This window comes from Phoenix dactylifera, chromosome 1, assembly GCF_009389715.1.
Source record: "Phoenix dactylifera cultivar Barhee BC4 chromosome 1, palm_55x_up_171113_PBpolish2nd_filt_p, whole genome shotgun sequence".
Taxonomy (NCBI): Eukaryota; Viridiplantae; Streptophyta; class Magnoliopsida; order Arecales; family Arecaceae; genus Phoenix; species Phoenix dactylifera.
Genome location: NC_052392.1, coordinates 25907238 through 25925675, shown reverse-complemented (window position 1 = coordinate 25925675; position 18438 = coordinate 25907238). Strand labels below are relative to the sequence as shown.

Sequence of the window (18438 nt, the reverse complement as noted above, 5' to 3'; positions counted from 1 at the left end):
GTCATTATAGGCCTATGGTATGCAACTTTGCATACAATTGAGTGGTTGGGTGGGGTGCAACCCTTTTCCTTCAAAAAAAAAAGCCAATAAACACATAAATATAATTTTCTTAAGAATTACATATATATACATGCAAAAATTACATAGGGGCCAATATCAAGCTAAAGAAAAGTCCAAGATATACTTTTCTGAATCATTTATTCTCAAAAAAAATAATTTTCCAGGCAATCCATCCAAGATGATTACCTCAACTTCCCCTAATTTATTCTATAAATATATGACATTCGATAACAATAAGTATTTATGATCATTACAATGAGCATGAAAAAAATCTAACAGCAGTCACATACTGCTAGTTTACGTTAGAACTTATTTACAACTCGTCTCATAATTGCAAATTATTATATATCCGCAAATCCTTCCAATAGACACATGACACGCGAGGCCTACTTTTCTCACGCGGGACGCACTCATGAGAAGCCCTCCCGGCCTATAAATAAATGAGAAGCTGCGACCCCTCCCTTGCCGGACTCCCACCGCAACCACTTGACCCTCCTGCACCGCTGCTGCCTCCTTGGTCGCCGTTCCGCCACCTTTGCAGCGCGCTGCGGGTAAGCGAGTTTTATTCTGTTCTTTTAAAATTTTTTCCTTTTGCTTCTGAACTTGTTCTTGCGTGCGATTTTTAGTATGGAATGAGTGGTTCTCTTACAAAAAAAAAGAAGAAAAACTCTTTGCGTGAAGGAAGCGAATCATCCATTGAATGATCTTTTTTTTTTCTTTTTTTTTGGTTAAAGTAGGTCCCTGAGTCCTCACTTTTTGGCCTAGTGCCATATATTCAGAGTTCTCTTCATATCTACAATCTGGAAAGTACTACAAATAAGAAAAAAAAAAGTAATGGATATCCCCTTCCAAACACAAAAACCAGTCTTATTCCTCAATTTTATAAGTATTTTTGTAATAAAAATATATAATCTAATTGTAGTTTGCATTAAATATAAATAAATAAATGTTTGGCTGAAATGGTGGGGGGTAGACGCCATGGAAGCAAAGAGAGGCATCGGCAATATTTTACTCTAATAATTTTATTTTAAAAAAAAAATGAATAATATTTGTTATTTTTAAAATAGAAAATAGAAATAAAAACAACAAAAAGAGATTGCTTTAGCTCTCTTGGAACTCGGAGAGATCACATTCTTCCCGTGAATCGTCGAAACCGTCCAATAAACTGTGTTTGGTGAATTAAAACGGACGCATCGGGTTCGGATTGTGTCTTTCACGCGAAAGAACGATTCATCTTCTTTCACGATGTCAATCGTTGGATTGAGATCACACAGATCGCAAAGCACTTCAAATTGGCGCAAAAGATGCAACCCGAACCCGGAAGCGTCACGATCCCCGCGAGAAATCTGCGCGGGAACGAAGCGAACGAGACGTCATCTAGCCCCACTTTTATACATCCCATGCTACGTCTCAGCTTACTTGTGGCTCGCATTTTCCCACGTCGAGCCCAGATTGGTCGCCTTCAACAATGAGAAAAGAAAAGCAACCAACAACGTGGGCCCTACGTGTATTTGAGTAGGTGTTTCCGTGGGTGCATCCATGTGGGTGCTAGTGTAGCTTTTTCTACTAACTTTGGCTGGCCATGGGGACGGTGAATGCGAGGGCAGCGTGGCTTCGGGCGTTGTTGCTTTCTTTAAGGTGGCTCCACAGCTTTTCTCTGTAGTCGGAATCCATGCAAGCTTCCAAAAAATTGCTCCAATTGACCGTTTGCTAGTGTTGGGGTTGTACACAGAAAAAGCTTTGAAACTTTACACCATTATGAGATGATATATGTAGGTAGCTGGCCATATCTGGTGTGTGGTTTTGCTTCTTTGTACTTCTAAGAGAGGGGGCTGGGCTGGTCTACAAATTTGAAGGCTCTGGATTCATGGGGAGTATATGTTAACAATATGCTAGGTAATGATAATGAGAAAATTCTTAGATGGAGATTGTTTTTTCTTGTCCATGAAGTTATATACACTTAGTCATCATTGTATAGATGAAAATTATGAACAATGACTAGGTCTAAATATTATTTGTCTATCTTGTTTACGTGTCTAAGAAGGTTTGACCTGGTCTATGGTTTGAATGGTGTAGATTAGATTGTGATCAGTTTTTCTTAACAATTAAGTTATGCCACTATCTTTCAAGTAATAAGGAGTTCTAATACAGGGAAAGTACAAAAAATGAAATAATAATTATTTAGATTTCTTCTAAGGACACACAAATTGAACTGTATTGGTCTTGCCACCATAATGTACTGAAGTTAGGTTTGGTACGAAATAATAAATCATGCCATGAATTGTAGGGTGCTAGCTTAATTAGTTGATATAATCAAGCTTCCCTTCATCTCCTTGTGTCTAGCTGCCAAGTCTGTGATGCATGGAGGATCAACCTGAGCCTTGATTCAAATTAAAAAAATCTAATAAATCAATTTCAAATTAATTAGAGAGGACCAACCAATATGGATGCATATATATATATATATATATATATATATATATATATATATATATATATATATATATATATATATATATATATATATATATATATGATCTTCATAGAAAAGGGTCGTATCTTTTGCACGAAAAACTTCACCTTCCTTTGCACAAACCCACCGTTGGATCATCCACCAGTTGCTTGGAGACCCACGCAGGTAGATAAATGATGGGGTTCCAAATATTTTGAGATCAATAAAATGTTGCTTTAGAACACCCTAGCAAACCTGCGGCTCTTATCGATCCCACTTGCCCGTATATAATTAGAAAATAGAAAGCAATCACTAACCTAGCTAGTAGCCATTATTAGCTGAGCCAAACGGAGATAAACCTCAACCTCATTCCAGAAACACGACAACTTCCGTGGATTATAATATTCTGCTCTAAGGCCTAATCCACTAGTCATTAGCAGTTAATCACAGGGGCGTTTCAGTAAATTGCAAACAAGATGCCTTTTTTGTGCACGCATGAACTGGCGACCGTATCTGGATTGTGCTATATAACTTTGTATTAGTCCTAATCCTGGGATACACGCACCGTCCTCGGAGGGGGCCCCGGCGAATAGCGTTCCGCCACATGGCTCCACGCAGCTGGCATCGCGGGCGGTCACCGTCCCAGGGTGACGAGAACTCTTTGTTGGGGATTATTCTATTGTTACCTAATCGTCGTCGTTTTGGAAGCAGGAAGAGGGATCCAGTAACCGTCCACGCCTATATAAGAACCCCTTCGTCTCACGCGAAGTTATTATTCGGATCCCGTCACCGTCATCGGAAGAGAAGACGAGAAAGAGGAAAGGGAGGTCGCCGGCGAGGGAGGGAATGCGACTGGGAAAGTACGAGATCGGGAGGACGCTCGGGGAGGGGAACTTCGGGAAGGTGAAATACGCGCGCCACGTGGAGACCGGGCAGGCCGTCGCCGTGAAAATTCTTGACCGGAAGCGCATTCAATCTCTCAAGGTCGACGACCAGGTAGGCAGGCCCTTTCTCGGAATAACCTTCTGTTTCCTTCTCTTTATCTCTTTCTCCGCCCTCCTTAAAGGTTGAGATTCATGCAGATAAAGAGGGAGATTGGAACGTTGAAGCTCTTGAAGCATCCGAACGTCGTCCGATTGTATGAGGTTCGTTCCCATTCTCAAGCCCTTTCTGGGAAGAAGTTTTATTATTTTTTAATCATTTTTTGGTATTGTGGGAAGTTTTCATGAGTTTTTTTTGGTGGGGAGGGGGAGAGTCGGGCCGGCCGACGAAGCGGGGAAGGAAGGAATCGAGCTACCGTGTTTCGATATCTCGAGTTTTTTAAGTAAATAAATATGCTTTGATCCTGACCGTCGGATCAAGTCTTTCGGATACGTGGGACCCACCCCGTGGCAGTATTGTTAATTACCATTACCATCATTCTTGGTGGATGAGCTGCTTCATGTGGGGCCCGCAAATGCACGTGGGGGAGCACCCGTCTCGTCAGACACGTGAGCCGAAATGCCCATCAGATCCGACGGTTGGTAGGGATAGCAACACTACACCGATCAGAATTGTTTGACGAAGGTTCTTTTTGTGGTAATGATCACTGCGTGATCGCACTATAACCGAATGGACCCAAATTATTTGTGGCCCCACCTCACGCATATTGTGCAGAAATTCAGTGGGTCCCGGCCATGTGATCCAACTAAGCCTTCATCGGTCTCTTCTCTGGGTCCAACTTAGAGGCTGGGCCACGCCCACTTACAGTGTTCCAGCGTGTCCTGCCTTTGGTCCATGTGGCCACCAACAATACCTCCAAGGGAAGTATTTAAGGTGCTGCAGAGTTGTTGTCTAGCTACAACAATCCAATAGTAATATAAATACATTTTTTTGTGGGAATATGAGTTTCAGAAGATTGGTTTATCATCTTTTTTGATACTGATCACTGAAAATGACTGAAAGTTACTTCATGGTCTTAGCTAATAGAGTTGCAAGACTTCGCAATTCCTGCAGTAAGATGAGTTTGCTTTAGAAGACTGGTTTTTATCAGCCTTTTTGATACTATTCACTGAAAATGATTGAATGTTACTTCATGGTCTTAGCTAATGGAATTGCAGGACTTTGCAAGTCCTGCAGCAATATGAGTTTGCTTTACTGAACTTCCTGATCTACATATATTTTCCATTCAATCTCTAGTCATGCGACATCTATAACATATAGGACACAAACTACACATAAGAGATATACTGCATTCTAGTTTGGTTTTTGATGATTGTTCTGTCTGGCAGGTTTCAGCGAGCAAAACTAAGATTTACATGGTCCTTGAGTATGTGAATGGTGGCGAATTATTCGATAAAATTGTAAGGAGCTCTGGTACACGAACAATTTTTTTGCCTACTTCTACTTGACATTACATGCGATCTTATTGAGTAATTCTGAAGTGAATTATTTTCATTGTTGGATGTTGAAGGCACAGAAAGGGAAACTGCCAGAACCAGAAGGACGAAAGCTTTTCCAGCAGCTAATTGATGCTATAAGCTATTGCCATGATAAGGGTGTTTATCACAGGGATTTAAAGGTGAATGATCATATTAGTCTGAAGTATTTTAGTATGTTCTATTTTTATGGTCCATTAATCCTGTCTTCCAATCTCTTGTAATGATTTGGCGTATCGAAACTATAGTAATTTATACTAGCTTATGCTTTTAAATTGTTTTTTTACAGCCAGAGAACGTTCTTGTTGATGCAAAAGGGAACATAAAGATATCTGATTTTGGCCTCAGTGCTTTACCTCAGCATCTTGGGAATGATGGTTTGCTTCATACAACCTGTGGCAGTCCAAACTATATTGCCCCGGAGGTAGTAACTGAAAAGTTTTATAATATCTCTTGTCAGAGATGAAATGTTCATGTTTATAATAATGTCAATTAATCTAGAGGTTCTTATGACAACGTTTGCAGGTCCTTGCCAACAGAGGGTATGATGGTGCCAGGTCAGATATCTGGTCTTGTGGTGTCATCTTATATGTTATTCTTATGGGATATTTTCCATTCGACGATAGAAATCTTGCTGTTCTCTATCAGAAGGTATATAAAACAAAGAAGGAATTAATGATAAGTTTGACCCACTAATGTTATTTCAGTAATCTCCTGATCATGATTTTCTCTATTGATATAGATATTCAAGGGAGATACCCGGATCCCTAAATGGCTATCTCCTGGTGCTCGAAACCTTTTACGGAGAATTATCGATCCGAATCCTATCACCCGAATAAATGTAGCTGAAATTAAAGCAGATGAGTGGTTTAAGCAAGATTATACTCCTGTTATTCCGAATGATGATGATGAATATATGAGCATTGATGATGCAGCCCTCTTGATTAAAGAGGTACGACGTGCTTATGGCATGATATTAGGTACTAGTTTCTTCTCATATATTGCTGATTTGGATGGGAAACTGAAAGCTATCCTTTTATTTCCTGAAGCATAATGAGGGAGATTTTCCATTGTCGCCCACCCACATCAATGCTTTTGAGCTTATTGGAATGTCTTCATACCTTGATCTTTCTGGCTTTTTCGAAAAAGAGGTGAGATCAAACTTCTTCCTTATCTGTTCAATATCTCTTTATTTAGTTTCTCAATCAATGGGAACAGAGTAATCTCCATGATTAGTTCACAGATATATTGTCTTGACCATGATAGCTTTTTACCTGCCCAGTGAGAATCACTATATTTGATAGATTCTTCCTGCAAAGCTACAAAACCATCATAAAATAGTCACATCTGTCATTAGGATCACTTTCTGCGAACTGCTGATGCATTATTGCCAAAATATGGCTGAACATTGAAATGAAACGATCACAAAAAAATGTGACCATTAGTAAAATTCATTCATTCATCATCATTTTGGATATTTCAGGATGTTTCTGAAAGGAAGATCAGATTCACATCCAATCATCCGCCGAAGGATTTGTTTCAAAAGATTGAAGATATTGTTACAGAAATGGGGTATCAAGTCCAGAGGGGGCATGGAAAGGTTTATATATTGGGTTTTCTTCTGCCAATTCAATCATATATCTGAGTTCCCTGTATAATATAAAACTTTCAGAGCTTCAAGATTTTAGCTTGCCTGTTTGCAGCTGAAAGTCATGCAACAATTCAAGGGTGCAAAGACCGTGAGATCCCTTTCCGTTGCTGCTGAGGTAGATATTGTTTAGTTCATTCTCTGGTTCAATGTTTGTCTGTGCCACATTGGCATCACCTTGTGATGATTATTACCGTATCAACTTGCATTACATATTTCTTAATCGAATATCTTATATACCTGAAAGCTAACCAAGTGTTCTGAAATCAGGTGTTTGAGCTCGGTCCATCTCTATATGTTGTCGAACTAAGGAAATCATATGGAGATTCTTCATTGTACAGACAGGTATTACGCTCTCTGTTTGTGTATGTGTCCTTGCATGCATAAGTCTGCTTCGTTGCTTGCGTAAGATCAGTGTTTTGAAGTTAAAGTTTGACTGGCAAAATATTAGTTCGATCTATCACTGACTTGGATAGCTCATTTGCTGGTTCTGCAGTTGTGTACAAAGCTGTCAAATGATTTAGGTGTCTGTAAAAACCAGCAGCTTTTGAAGACACAATCCTGTTTGCCGGAGCTCACTGGTTTTGAAGGGGAGATGCCTGTTGCTGCTTCGTGATCGATAAGAATTTGTATCACTTAGAATGCTGGACAAAAAATATTTTTTCCCCATTCACATACACTTAGGCTCATGTGAAAAAGCATATATGTTAGAATTGTAACAGTGTACATACTTGGTACCCTTGGAAAAATGTATTGAATTTGATATATAAATGAATAATTATTCGTACAAAAGAAAAAATTATACAAACTTATAATTCTGGATTTGAGAGGCCTCTATTCTTACCAAACTAGATGGAGAATTGCTGGTTCTAACATGCATGATATGGAATCATTAGCTTCCAATGATCAAGAAATTGCGTGTGCTTATTCTGGAATTCAGAGGTTTCTCTTCATATCAACCATTGTGGATATTGGCAGAACGAGAAGTACAAACATATCAAATCTTTTGCTGCAACCAACAAATTGAACATGTAAACCAATCTTTCCTCTTTATTAAGTAGGAGAAGTCACATTATGGTTCAAGTTTAAATTTTGGGAATAGATAATGGGAAACAACATCCGCATTGATGCTTCTTTTTTACTATCATAATCATTGTGACCATGTAGGGTCTTGTAGATTTCTTGCACATCAAAAATTTACAAAGTAATTTGGTTATCATGTATACAATTCACTCCAAAAAAATATTTCAATGAGGATGGAAGCTTATTGCAACATTATTTCAGTTGGGTGATGCTCTTCTTATTCTCTGTCAAACTGGACTAAGGACTATACTCAATCTGGAGAGCAATATAGCTTTATAAGCTATCTAGGATTTTAAACTTCTCAAAAAGATAAACTATCTAGGTTTCCAAACATCAATAATTTTTTTTTGCAAATAACAGAACACATGATCTTGGCATGACTGTTGTCAAATGGGCCACATTCTTGGCTACAAGGTAATATAGATATCTCATAAGTATATAGATATTGCACTAGTAGGTCTGACATGAGAACCATCAACAATGACAATGACACTAAAACCATAATAAGTGGATATGGTTATCATCAGCTTGCTCTCCACTCTTCTTGCAGTGCATGTCATTCATAAATTCTCCATTTAACTTGGTCTCACCATTCTTTCTGATGAGGATGGAACCAAAAGAATTCCAAAAACTTGCAAATGGTCTCGTATTGCCTTCCCATCTTGGAGTTACCTCTGAGTCATCTCCCAACACACCATTGTAAGGGCAGGGAATCAACTTCTATGCTCACTGGTCTAGTTCAAGCACCCTCTCAGTTTCTTTCTTTTTGCCTCATTAACTTCTACTTGTTTTTCCCTGTTCATTATGTAAAGAAAGGAACCCGTTTGGACAGTATCTTGAGAACAAAAGCCTTGTAAAAAGTACTACACTGACTCCTTGATGCTTCACAATTACTATTCTATGATTGTGATCAAAATCTCTATAAAATTAGAGGCTTGTAAACTTGATCAATCTGTACTTGAATTATGCAATAAATAAAGAATTTATTCAACTCTACCGGAGATTACCTTTGAACAGATTAATCCAAGTCTGTAAAGCACTTAGACAGTGAAACCATCCCGCTGAATATCAAGAACAGATTAACTAGACTGCTCTGCACACAGTTATTTAGTGCAAATCTCTATCACATATACCCTTGTCATTTTGGGTCGCGTATGATAATGATGCTCCAATATATCCTGCCATATGATTGGAGGGAGGAGGGGGATGAGCTTGGTTTGGAATATGTTTGGATTTAAGTAAGTGGGTGAGAACTTCAGCATGTTGATCGCAAAGCAAACCATTTTGACCTTGAGAAGTACTAGTAGTTGCATTTCAAGAAGTAGGAAATGCAAGAGCTTAATGGTGCAACGACGATCCTCGCACACACGAAGATTCTTCACAATCAAATTGTAGGCTTTGGAAATGTGGAATCAAAGCGCATTCATTCAATCCTTCATCAATGTCTTGCAAGGACTAAGGATGTCATTGGCCTCTGTATCCAACTTGTTTCAGTCGATCAATCATCTCATTAGAAATCCTGTAGAACTCATAAACTGTATCAACGTCAACTGAACTGCACCATGGGCCTTTTTGTATGCTTTTGCTTCTCAAATAGCATGTCTTTGATAAATTCTCGTGTCTTCAATATGTTGGAATTTCTCATAAAGATGGACTTTCATTGATTATGGACTGATTTTAATTTTTTATTATGCAATACGAGCTAAATTGTTGTCTGAATGAATATTTAAGAAGTCTATAGTTAATTTGTAATCATATGGTTATTTTGGATAGATCCATCAACATTACTAACTAGGGTAGGTCCCCACTCCACTCCTATATATTTAGGTCTGTAGAAAAACCCTAGAGGATCAAGATTTTTACATTTCTAAGGGGCACCTATCCCATTAAGGAGACAGGGATCAAGGAGAAATCAAGGTACATTTCAATCATTTCTATTTAGATTTATGGTTGTTTGTTTATTTTGTGTTCTAATCTCCTGCATAGTGTTTATAAAAATTCAAGTTTAATGAATGGATTTATAGGCATAGCTAGTTGATCTCCATTCTTTTGGAGAGTTGTGAGTTTCAATGGATGATGGTCACCAAAGTGGACCATCCATTGAGATTTGTAGGTTTGTTCTTTTAATTTTGAAAGGGATTAAGAAGTATTAAGGAATTATTACACACAATCATCTCTCCAAAGGGAGCTTATTGTGTGTTATAATTATGAAGTAGAGTATTTTTTGACTAATGAGTGTGCATGGTCTAGAAATCCATTTTACCAAAGTAGATGGACCTCCGAATGCTGATACCTTACTACACTACAACAAATATGAGCTTTGCCGACTCTTTTATCCCGACGCTAGGGGAAAGCGTCGGGAAAGGTTGGCTCAGCTCCAGCCTTTGCCGACGCTTTGTTCTAGCGTCGGGAAAGGTTTACATACAACGACGCTTAAAAGCGTCGGGAAAAGATTAAAAGACGACGACGCATAAAAGCGTCGTTAGAAAACATCAAACCCTCCAACCCTTCGCCCAGCCCCCTCTCCTCCATCGAGAGCCGACTTCCCACCTCCATCGAGAGCCGGTGCTTCCCCGCTGCCGTCTTCCTCCTTCCGTTCGCCTAGCCCCCTCTAAAATTCGGTCGATGCCCTACTTGTGCGCGCGCCGACTTCCCACCTCCATCGCGAGCCGGTGCTTCCCCGCTGCCGTCTTCCTCCTTCTCCTCTGAGGTAAGCCTCCTCCTCCTCCTCCTCCTCCTCCTGCTGCTCGTCCTCCTCCTCCTCCTCCTCCTGCTGCTGCTCGTCCTCCTCCTCCTGCTGCTGCTCGTCCTCCTCCTCCTCCTCCTCCTGCTGCCCATCCTCTCTCGGTCGATGCCCTAGCTGCGCGCCGACATCAATCCTCCATCCCGAGCCCTAGCTACTCGGCCACCGTCGACCTCGCCGTCGTCTGAGGTAAGTGATCCTAGTATCCTCAACCATGTATTTATTTTAAGCCTTGCGATTTTCCTCTCTGGTATGTAATATATTAAAGTCTGAGGATTTGAAGCATGGGTTTAAACTGTGGTCACGTTCATTTAGTCTTCTTCCTATTGTTTAGGATCAGATCTTTATTCGCCATGGGCATAAACTACGGGACAATTTACAAAATATGATTAGGTCTCCTTCCGTGCTCTCTCTGTCAATTTAGGTTTTGTGGTAGATAGTTTCAGCCAAGAGCTACCTACCTTAGAAATTTGTTATGAATTAAAGGTTCAGCGGCAAGCCAGTAGCTAGGCTAAGTAAATTGTTTGAAGCTTGTATAGAATTTCAAGATTCTATACAAATTATACAAAAAGCAAGAGAGAGAGAGAGAGAGGAATTTCTACACTCACATCTACTTCAGCCACTATTTCACCAGGAACTGTAGGTGGCACTGGTTGAGGTCCCAATTCTTTTTTATAAACTTTTTGCATCTCATCTGCAACAGCTCGGGCCAACGAATCCTATATCCAAAGCAAGAAAGCAAAACAAAAAACAACTGACCCTCATATCATGGACAGAACTTGAGAGAAATGAGACTATCTTATCTAACTAGCCTCTAACCAGCCTCTTTGATGAGCTACATATAACTGGAATGTTATAGCGCATTAGGAAGTCCACGAGATACCTGATGAGCCTCAAATGGAGGATTGAATGAACATCCTGGTGGCTCCACTTCAACCGCCGGAATAAGAGAGGTGGATGACTTCTGTCAAATCCCAAGAATGTTATTAACGAACTTTATGAATTCCATAATTTCAAGAACAAGAAAAAAATACAAAGTCACCCTCTTAAGAATCTTTTATGCACAATCTAATCTTGCAAATAATAACAATGAACTTATGTGGCAAGCTACAGGTAGAATAATAGGGAAAGAATCAAACGGTGATTCAGACAGTTGCCGCATGATCCTTTCCCATGAAGAAAGCAAGATATCACCAAGCACCTGTCTGTGAGTCATAATTGAAATTTGCAAATGAACTGGCTCTTGTAGGTGCTTTTTTCATTTTTAGTTTCAAACTTTTTCAATGTAGCTTGTGAATCAATTATTGGAAGAATGTAACAGGTGGATCCAGCTCTTCAGCATTTTCTGTTGGGTTGATGCTTTCGGCGCCATAGTGCTGACCATTGAGCTATATGTCTTTCGTTTCACAGTACTCCCTGTTGCTATGATTGACTTTAGTGATATACTTAACATCACCTTCAAAGGAAATAGGATACAGTAGCCATCCTAGCATGGCCTAAGAACAAAGTGGAGGTATAATGTCATCATCATGGCCATCACTTGGGCAAAGCATGCCACGTATGACAAGGTGCACTATGCAACAATAGGTAAATCAAGATCTTAATTTTACTTTCCTTTAGTTGGAAAACATCTCATGTCATGCAAGAAGACAGAGACCACATGAAAAGCTTCACGTTGTTTAAGTTCACTTCAGTAGTATTTTTAAGGACTTCCTAGATGGAAATTGCATGCTTCGAGCAGCCATGTAACTCTAGGCTTCCTCAGAAGTACTAAATGTTTAAATAATTTATTTGTTCACGAGTCATCAGATCATAAATATGAGATATGATTGTCTCACCTTTTTGGCCTTGGCACGCACTTCACCTGCAAAGTTTGAAGGGGGATAAAAAGATCAGAATGGAGTCAACATTAGGTAATTATAATAAAGCAGTGCTGGGCATATTAATCATGAAAGAACCTTTTTCGTTCCATATGTCATGGACTGTGGTAGCTGAATCCTCGCCCTGAAGATATCAAGAACAGATAATAAATATAAAAGATAATTTCCAGACCTAAAACTTCTCTAACAGATTGCATACCTTTGAAGCATTTTGTGTTTCAGTGTTTTCTTTCAGAATTTCTTTCTTTTTCTTTTTTGACTTTTTCAATGTTGAAGATGGTACAGGTTGCACAAAGGGATTGCTCTGAAGCAAGCTCATAGAAACGAGTTAGGTGCAATGAAGCTTCTAGGATCGCTTCTACAATAGAAACTAGCAGTGTACCATTAGGCATCTCTCATCTACAATAGATATTACATCAAGCACGACTCATAATCCTGTACAAACACAGAGAATGCATGTGCCAAACAAGTTGGCTGGAACATTTGTATCCAATAACCAAGTACACAAGTTGGCGAGAAATAGAAGAGAGTCAAAAGTTTTATTTATCAAAAACAGAGAAATGTTTCTGGACAATTGAGTTAAGTAATTTACAGAACAGTATCATATCTGCAGGTGAGTCATTCTCCCATACATAACATCAATCCATGTTTCGGAGATTCTTCGCTTTGTTTTTTATGTAGAGATTCTTTGCTTTCAGTAATCCTTAGCTGCCTGATATATGCCCTGAGAAAGAAAAGAAATGTTCATTTCCAAGGATTAGACAAGTGGAAGCAGTGGCATGACAAAAAGAACTAAAATAGCATAGTATGTGTTGCCCACTTGCATTTACATATATCCTTCATCTTGAATACAGATATCATTTCTGTATGCTCTCCAACTGTGGTGTCAATTAATTGAGCTTGGTGGTCTCTTTCAGAGCAAAAAGAACATCTATAATGTAGCATGTCGTGTCCAATTTGGTTCATTCTTTTCAAGTCTAACAACCAAAAGTTGATGTCATTCTTTTCAAGTCTTACAACCATGCAGTAATATGTTTACGACCATGAAAGCATTAAAATTTCTAGCAAGATGATGATGCCTCCATGGCAATGGAACTTTATTTAGTATAAATTTATCATTTAACCAAATATTGATTCTTTTTTGTGCATACCAGGTAACAATATGCCCCGAGGGAGACGATTTAGAGATGTGGAGTTCCAGCATTCTCAGGTGGGATCTACTTCTGATCAGTCCCTACAGTCCCAGCAGCCATGTGAGCATCAGCAGCACGAGTCAGGATCTCAGCGCGAGCCTCCTGCTGATTGCCCGGAGGATGAGCTCCGGATTCAGGGTAATTCAATAAAATATTTCATATTTTATGTTCATATTTGTCTTCAACTTTTTAAGACATATTTTATTTAATTTTAATAGATGGACAAGGGACGGTGAGGACGAGACGGGGACCCACTCAAGCAAAGGATGTGTGGAAGCTTCCTCCGGGTGAGAAGATCATCATCCGATGCAACGAATTGGGGCAGCCCATCAATAGAGCTGGAAGTCTACTATCAAGCTTTTTAGGATCGGTTGCACGCAAGGGTCAGCTGTGTCCGCTCAACTATACGAAGTGGAATGACATGCTTCCTTCGTATAAGGTTGAGCTTCTTAAACTTATAGAGGTAATGAATTGAATTTATTCTTTTTAATTCGACACCTTCTGTATGTTAATTTGCTTTGTACCATAATTTTATTTTAGAGGTTTAATATTATTATAACATTCTGTACCTTGTTGTAGGGTAAGTTTGTACTCCCTCCAGAGAGCCATGATTGGGTGCTAAAGTCTCTCAACCGCAAATGGAAAGAATATAAAGCAAAATTGAAGACGGACTTCAAGCGCGAGGGTATGACAGAGGAGGAGGTTGCTCGTGTGACTCCTCCTGATGTATACCTTCAGCAGTGGAGGGAGCTTGTTCACTACTGGTTTTCTGAAAGAGGACAGGTCATGTATATTGTTTCAATATCTTCTATTATCTTTATTACTAATATAGATTGCAAATATATACATTGAATCATATTATATTGTGTGCTTTTATTTTGGCAGACATATTCTAATATTGGTAGAGCTGCCCGAGCATCTCAAGCAGTTCCTCATACTTCAGGCTCGAAGAGTTATGCGAGACGTAGAAATGAATTCGTAAGTTCTTTTGAAACTATTTGAAACTCTACTAACATATAGCAGTATCATGATATATAGTTTTGCCCATATACTTTCCGTATGTGTAGATAGTAGAGCATGGAAGGGAGCCTGGTGAGGTAGAGTTTTATAAGATGACCCACACTCACCGAGATGGCACCTTTGTCCGGGACGAGTCGAGAGATATAGTTGTATGTATTCATTTTTTTATTTGATCATAATTATTTTATTAATTTTACTTCCTTTAAATTATTAATGTGACTGTTTATTTTTTTGAGAGAGATATAGGAAAGAGCTACAAATCTCATTTCAGAGCGCGTCGGGGAGTCGTCATCATCCGACGCGGCCAGTCGCGTCGAGGCTCAGGTCTATGCAGAATTGATGGGCCCAGAACGTTATGGTCGCGTGAGGGGTTACGGTATCGGAGTTACCCCCACTCAGCTGTCTGCAGTGAGCCGATATACCCAAGATGCCAGACAAGGTACTAGCACTGCAGAGGTTTGTAGTTTGAAGACAGAGATGGCACAGATAAAGCAGTCATATGAGACAAGGATAGAGGAGATGAGGCAGAGTCATATGACTGATATGGCGGAGTTGAAGCAGAGCCAAGAGTTGAAGATACAATCTTTGCAGGATCAGCTTGACCATATTTCATCTTTTTTGCAGAGATTTGCTCCTCCGGTACATAACTAAATATATTTGAATATATTATATAATTATAATGTATTCTTGTATGAGCGTGATGACTTTCGTATTTTTAGTTTCTAAAGTATTTTTTTTCTTGTAGGTTGATGATACTTCATCTACTCGTAGAGATGATGATGCCGTCGATCCTTGATACATATCGTAGATTGTGTACTTAGGAATTTGAGATGTATATTTTTAGAATGTTTTTGAAGTACAATGTAATCAAATATTATAATATGAATGTAATCAAAGTTCTTGTTTGTGACGTGTATTTTGTTATATATGTGATTTAGAGTATTTGTTTTGTTAGAATTTAAATATGTACAGGGTATTATAAATTACTTTTATAAATTTTTTTAAAAAAAAATTCATTTGCCGACGCTTTTAAGCGTCGGCAAAAAGCCACCGGCACAATACCGGCAAAAAATGGCACGCCGTTAACGACGCTTAAAAGCGTCGGCTAAGGGAAAATAGTTAACGACGCTTAAAAACGTCGGCATAGGCCACCTTCGCCGACGCTTTAAAGCGTCTGTGTAGTCCAACAGTGCCGAGGGTGGTCGAAGTTTGCCGACGCTTAAAAGCGTCGGCTAAGGAAAATAATTAACGACGCTTAAAAACGTCGGTATAGGCCACATTCGCCGACGCTTTAGCGTCTGTGTAGTCCAACAGTGCCGAGGTTGGTCGAAGTTTGCCGACGCTTAAAAGCGTCGGCTGAGCGAAAATAGTTAACGACGCTTAAAAACGTCGGTATAGGCCACATTCGCCGACGCTTAAAAGCGTCGGCATAGACCACCGACGCTTTCTTCACGCGTCGGCCTAAACCGGCTCCACTCCCACCTGCCCGACGTCGGAGCCACGCTTTGGGGAGCGTGGGTGAGAAACTCGCCGACGCTTAAAAGCGTCGGTATAGACCAAATATAGCGCCGGGAGATATCAATTATTTTGTAGTGCTAGTTGACTCCTCTATATGTTGGAGAGGGTACTTTATGTGGGTTCCTTTCTTTCCAAAAGAAGTTTGTGGAATTGCACCAAAAGTTTTCATTATAGTAATACTTATAAATATTTCAAGCACGTTGGCATGTTAGTTACCTATATTTGTTCATTAATTAACTGCATTGAGGTAATTTTGCAGTTAGCACCTTTGCTATGAATAATACTATTGCTTCAATTGAAACTTTGACCGAAACAAACTATAAAATTTGAAAAGGTGACATTGAGCTGGCACTAAATTTGATGGATTTGGATATCGCACTCAAGGATGATCCTCCATCTCAAGTTACTAGTGGGAGTACTTTAGATAAAGACTGCCTATGAATAGTGGGAGAGAGCGAATCGTTTTAGCATGAGGATCATGAAGAGGTACATATCCAATTCAATTCTAGATGCTATACCTGATAATGGTAATGCTAGGCAATTCTTTGATGCCATAAGTAAGAGATATTGTAATAACCCCAAAATTTTTTTTATAAAAAGGGATATAATAGTCCTTTAAAATTTGATATAAGGGGTAAAATTGGAAGGAATCAAAAGATAATGACATAGTTGTAGATGCGTTGAAGTGGCAAGGGTAAAATTGGAAGGAATCAAAAGTAATGCATAATAGCAGATATGTTGAAGTGTTAGGGACAAAATGAGAATTTAATAATATTAAACAAAGGGTGAATAGTGCTTGATGTGACTTAATTGGAGGGTTTGAGTTGATCTTAGACGGAATGAAACGGAGAGAGAGAGGAAGGGAGTCTCAGGCGAGAAAAAAAAAGAAGGAGAAGAAGAAGAAGAAGAAAGAAGAAGGAAGAGGGATTCGAGGTGGAAGGGAGCTCCGGTTGCACTGCGAGCTGCAGGAAAAAACGTAGGTCTCCTTCCCCTCTACACAAGGACCTCGATTTTCAAAAAAAAAAGGTAAATATCCATCCCTATCTAGTCTTTTGATGACATTAGGCTATACAAAGGGTGATAGTGCTTGATGTGACTTAATTGGAGGGTTTGAGTGGTCTCAGACGGAATGAAACAGAGAGAGAGAGAGGAAGGAGTCTCAGGCGAGAAAAAAAAAAGAAGGAGAAGAAGAAGAAGAAGAAAGAAGAAAGAAGAGGGATTCGAGGTGGAAGGGAGCTCCGGTTGCACTGCGAGCTGAAGGAAAAAACGTAGGTCTCCTTCTCCTCTACACAAGGGACCTCGATTTCCAAAAAAAAAAGGTAAAATATCCATCCCTATCTAGTCTTTTGATGACATTAGGCTATACAAAGGGTGGATGTAGTCTAGAGGGAATCAGATAAGGGTTGTAGAGGTGGTTAAAAGAGGAAGAATCGGATTTCGACAAATTTTGCCGGCATTACGGAAAAAACTATGTCGAAGTCCCAACTTTGGTGAATTATTTAGGGGGTCAAACGGCCTCCGATGATGATGCATGTTATCTCTTTGGAATCCCCTATGAGTGTGAATGTTAGGTAAAAATTTCATCAAATTTGGAGTCCTGAAAGTGGATCAAAATCGGATGAAGTAACCCACTGTCAGTCCGAGTTACTGTTCATCCAGGTGGAAAATAAGGATTTCATGCTGTATTAGAGTATTAAGCCTAGATCAAGCTAAAAGGGACCTTGTACTCATGCAAGGGAGTTCCCTAATACACATAAATGGTGAGTTAATTAATTAAAAAGAAAAAGATGAAAGAAAAGAAAAGATTTAGGGAACGGGGGAGTTGAATCAATTAAAGTTTCCTATGTTATAATTGGCACGTAGATTATGACCCTTGATACAGGACTAAATGTATTATAAATGCATGTCACAGTTGGGCAAGAAGCTAGGGAACAAGAAGAAGAAGTTTTCCACTGCCTACTGTAGATTTTTGGAGGTGTATCGAGGCCGTGCCGGATTGACAGGTGAGTGGAAGTCATGTACTTTGCACTATGAGCATTCGTAATTCATTTTCATAAATGTCGCCAAATGTGAATTGATTCCACTTGTGCATATTAATAGATATTGTGACTTGATTCCACCTAGGTTTATTGATTGATTGTTGTGGAAAATTCCTTTATGTTTTGTTCTCCATGCTTGATTATTCTGTACATGCATTTGAGGGAACACTGAGAGGAATTACGAGGGATAGATGAGTATTCAAATTGGATCCGAATTGTGAAATGATTTCTTTTGTAAATTGATTCATTTTCTCTATTTCAAAGACTTGTAGAGCCCTTCTCATGGTATATTGAGTTGCATTGGCACTCCCATGATTCCTCACTCCCAAGCCTGATGTTAGTTTATGATTGGGTCGGAGTCGAGTGAGTGGTAGTCTTGATTATG

The 18438-nt window shown here is 39.3% G+C and overlaps 2 protein-coding genes across 2 annotated transcripts; one reads left to right on the top strand and one right to left on the bottom strand.

The window, feature by feature from the left end:
• Positions 1-485: 485 nt before the first annotated feature.
• On the top strand, positions 486-7392 carry LOC103707696 (CBL-interacting protein kinase 1-like). The gene is made up of 13 exons (XM_008792284.4): positions 486-611; positions 3224-3508; positions 3595-3657; positions 4783-4854; positions 4965-5072; positions 5219-5353; positions 5455-5580; positions 5672-5881; positions 5979-6080; positions 6413-6529; positions 6633-6695; positions 6848-6922; positions 7074-7392. The coding sequence occupies exons 1-13, from the start codon at positions 501-503 to the stop codon at positions 7191-7193; spliced, it is 1587 nt and encodes a 528-aa protein (XP_008790506.3). The 5' UTR covers positions 486-500; the 3' UTR covers positions 7194-7392.
• A 3553-nt stretch (positions 7393-10945) lies between these two features.
• Positions 10946-12618, bottom strand: LOC120112062 (ribosome biogenesis protein NOP53-like). Its single transcript, XM_039130649.1, has 5 exons — positions 12483-12618; positions 12362-12407; positions 12242-12267; positions 11287-11367; positions 10946-11122 (listed from the first exon to the last, which is right to left on the bottom strand). Exons 1-5 carry the CDS (start codon positions 12600-12602, stop codon positions 10964-10966), a joined length of 432 nt encoding a protein of 143 aa, XP_038986577.1. The 5' UTR covers positions 12603-12618; the 3' UTR covers positions 10946-10963.
• Positions 12619-18438: the final 5820 nt, after the last annotated feature.

Coding starts and splice junctions, on each gene's coding strand:
- LOC103707696 (XM_008792284.4), top strand. CDS start 501: ATGAGAAGCTGCGACCCCTCCCTTGCCGGACTCCCACCGCAACCACTT. Junction 3,509..3,594: donor CTCTCAAGGTCGACGACCAG/GTAGGCAGGCCC, acceptor AGATTCATGCAG/ATAAAGAGGGAGATTGGAAC. Junction 6,923..7,073: donor ATTCTTCATTGTACAGACAG/GTATTACGCTCT, acceptor CTGGTTCTGCAG/TTGTGTACAAAGCTGTCAAA.
- LOC120112062 (XM_039130649.1), bottom strand. CDS start 12,602: ATGAGCTTGCTTCAGAGCAATCCCTTTGTGCAACCTGTACCATCTTCA. Junction 12,268..12,361: donor TGACATATGGAACGAAAAAG/GTTCTTTCATGA, acceptor CAAACTTTGCAG/GTGAAGTGCGTGCCAAGGCC. Junction 11,123..11,286: donor CTCCATTTGAGGCTCATCAG/GTATCTCGTGGA, acceptor CTTTGGATATAG/GATTCGTTGGCCCGAGCTGT.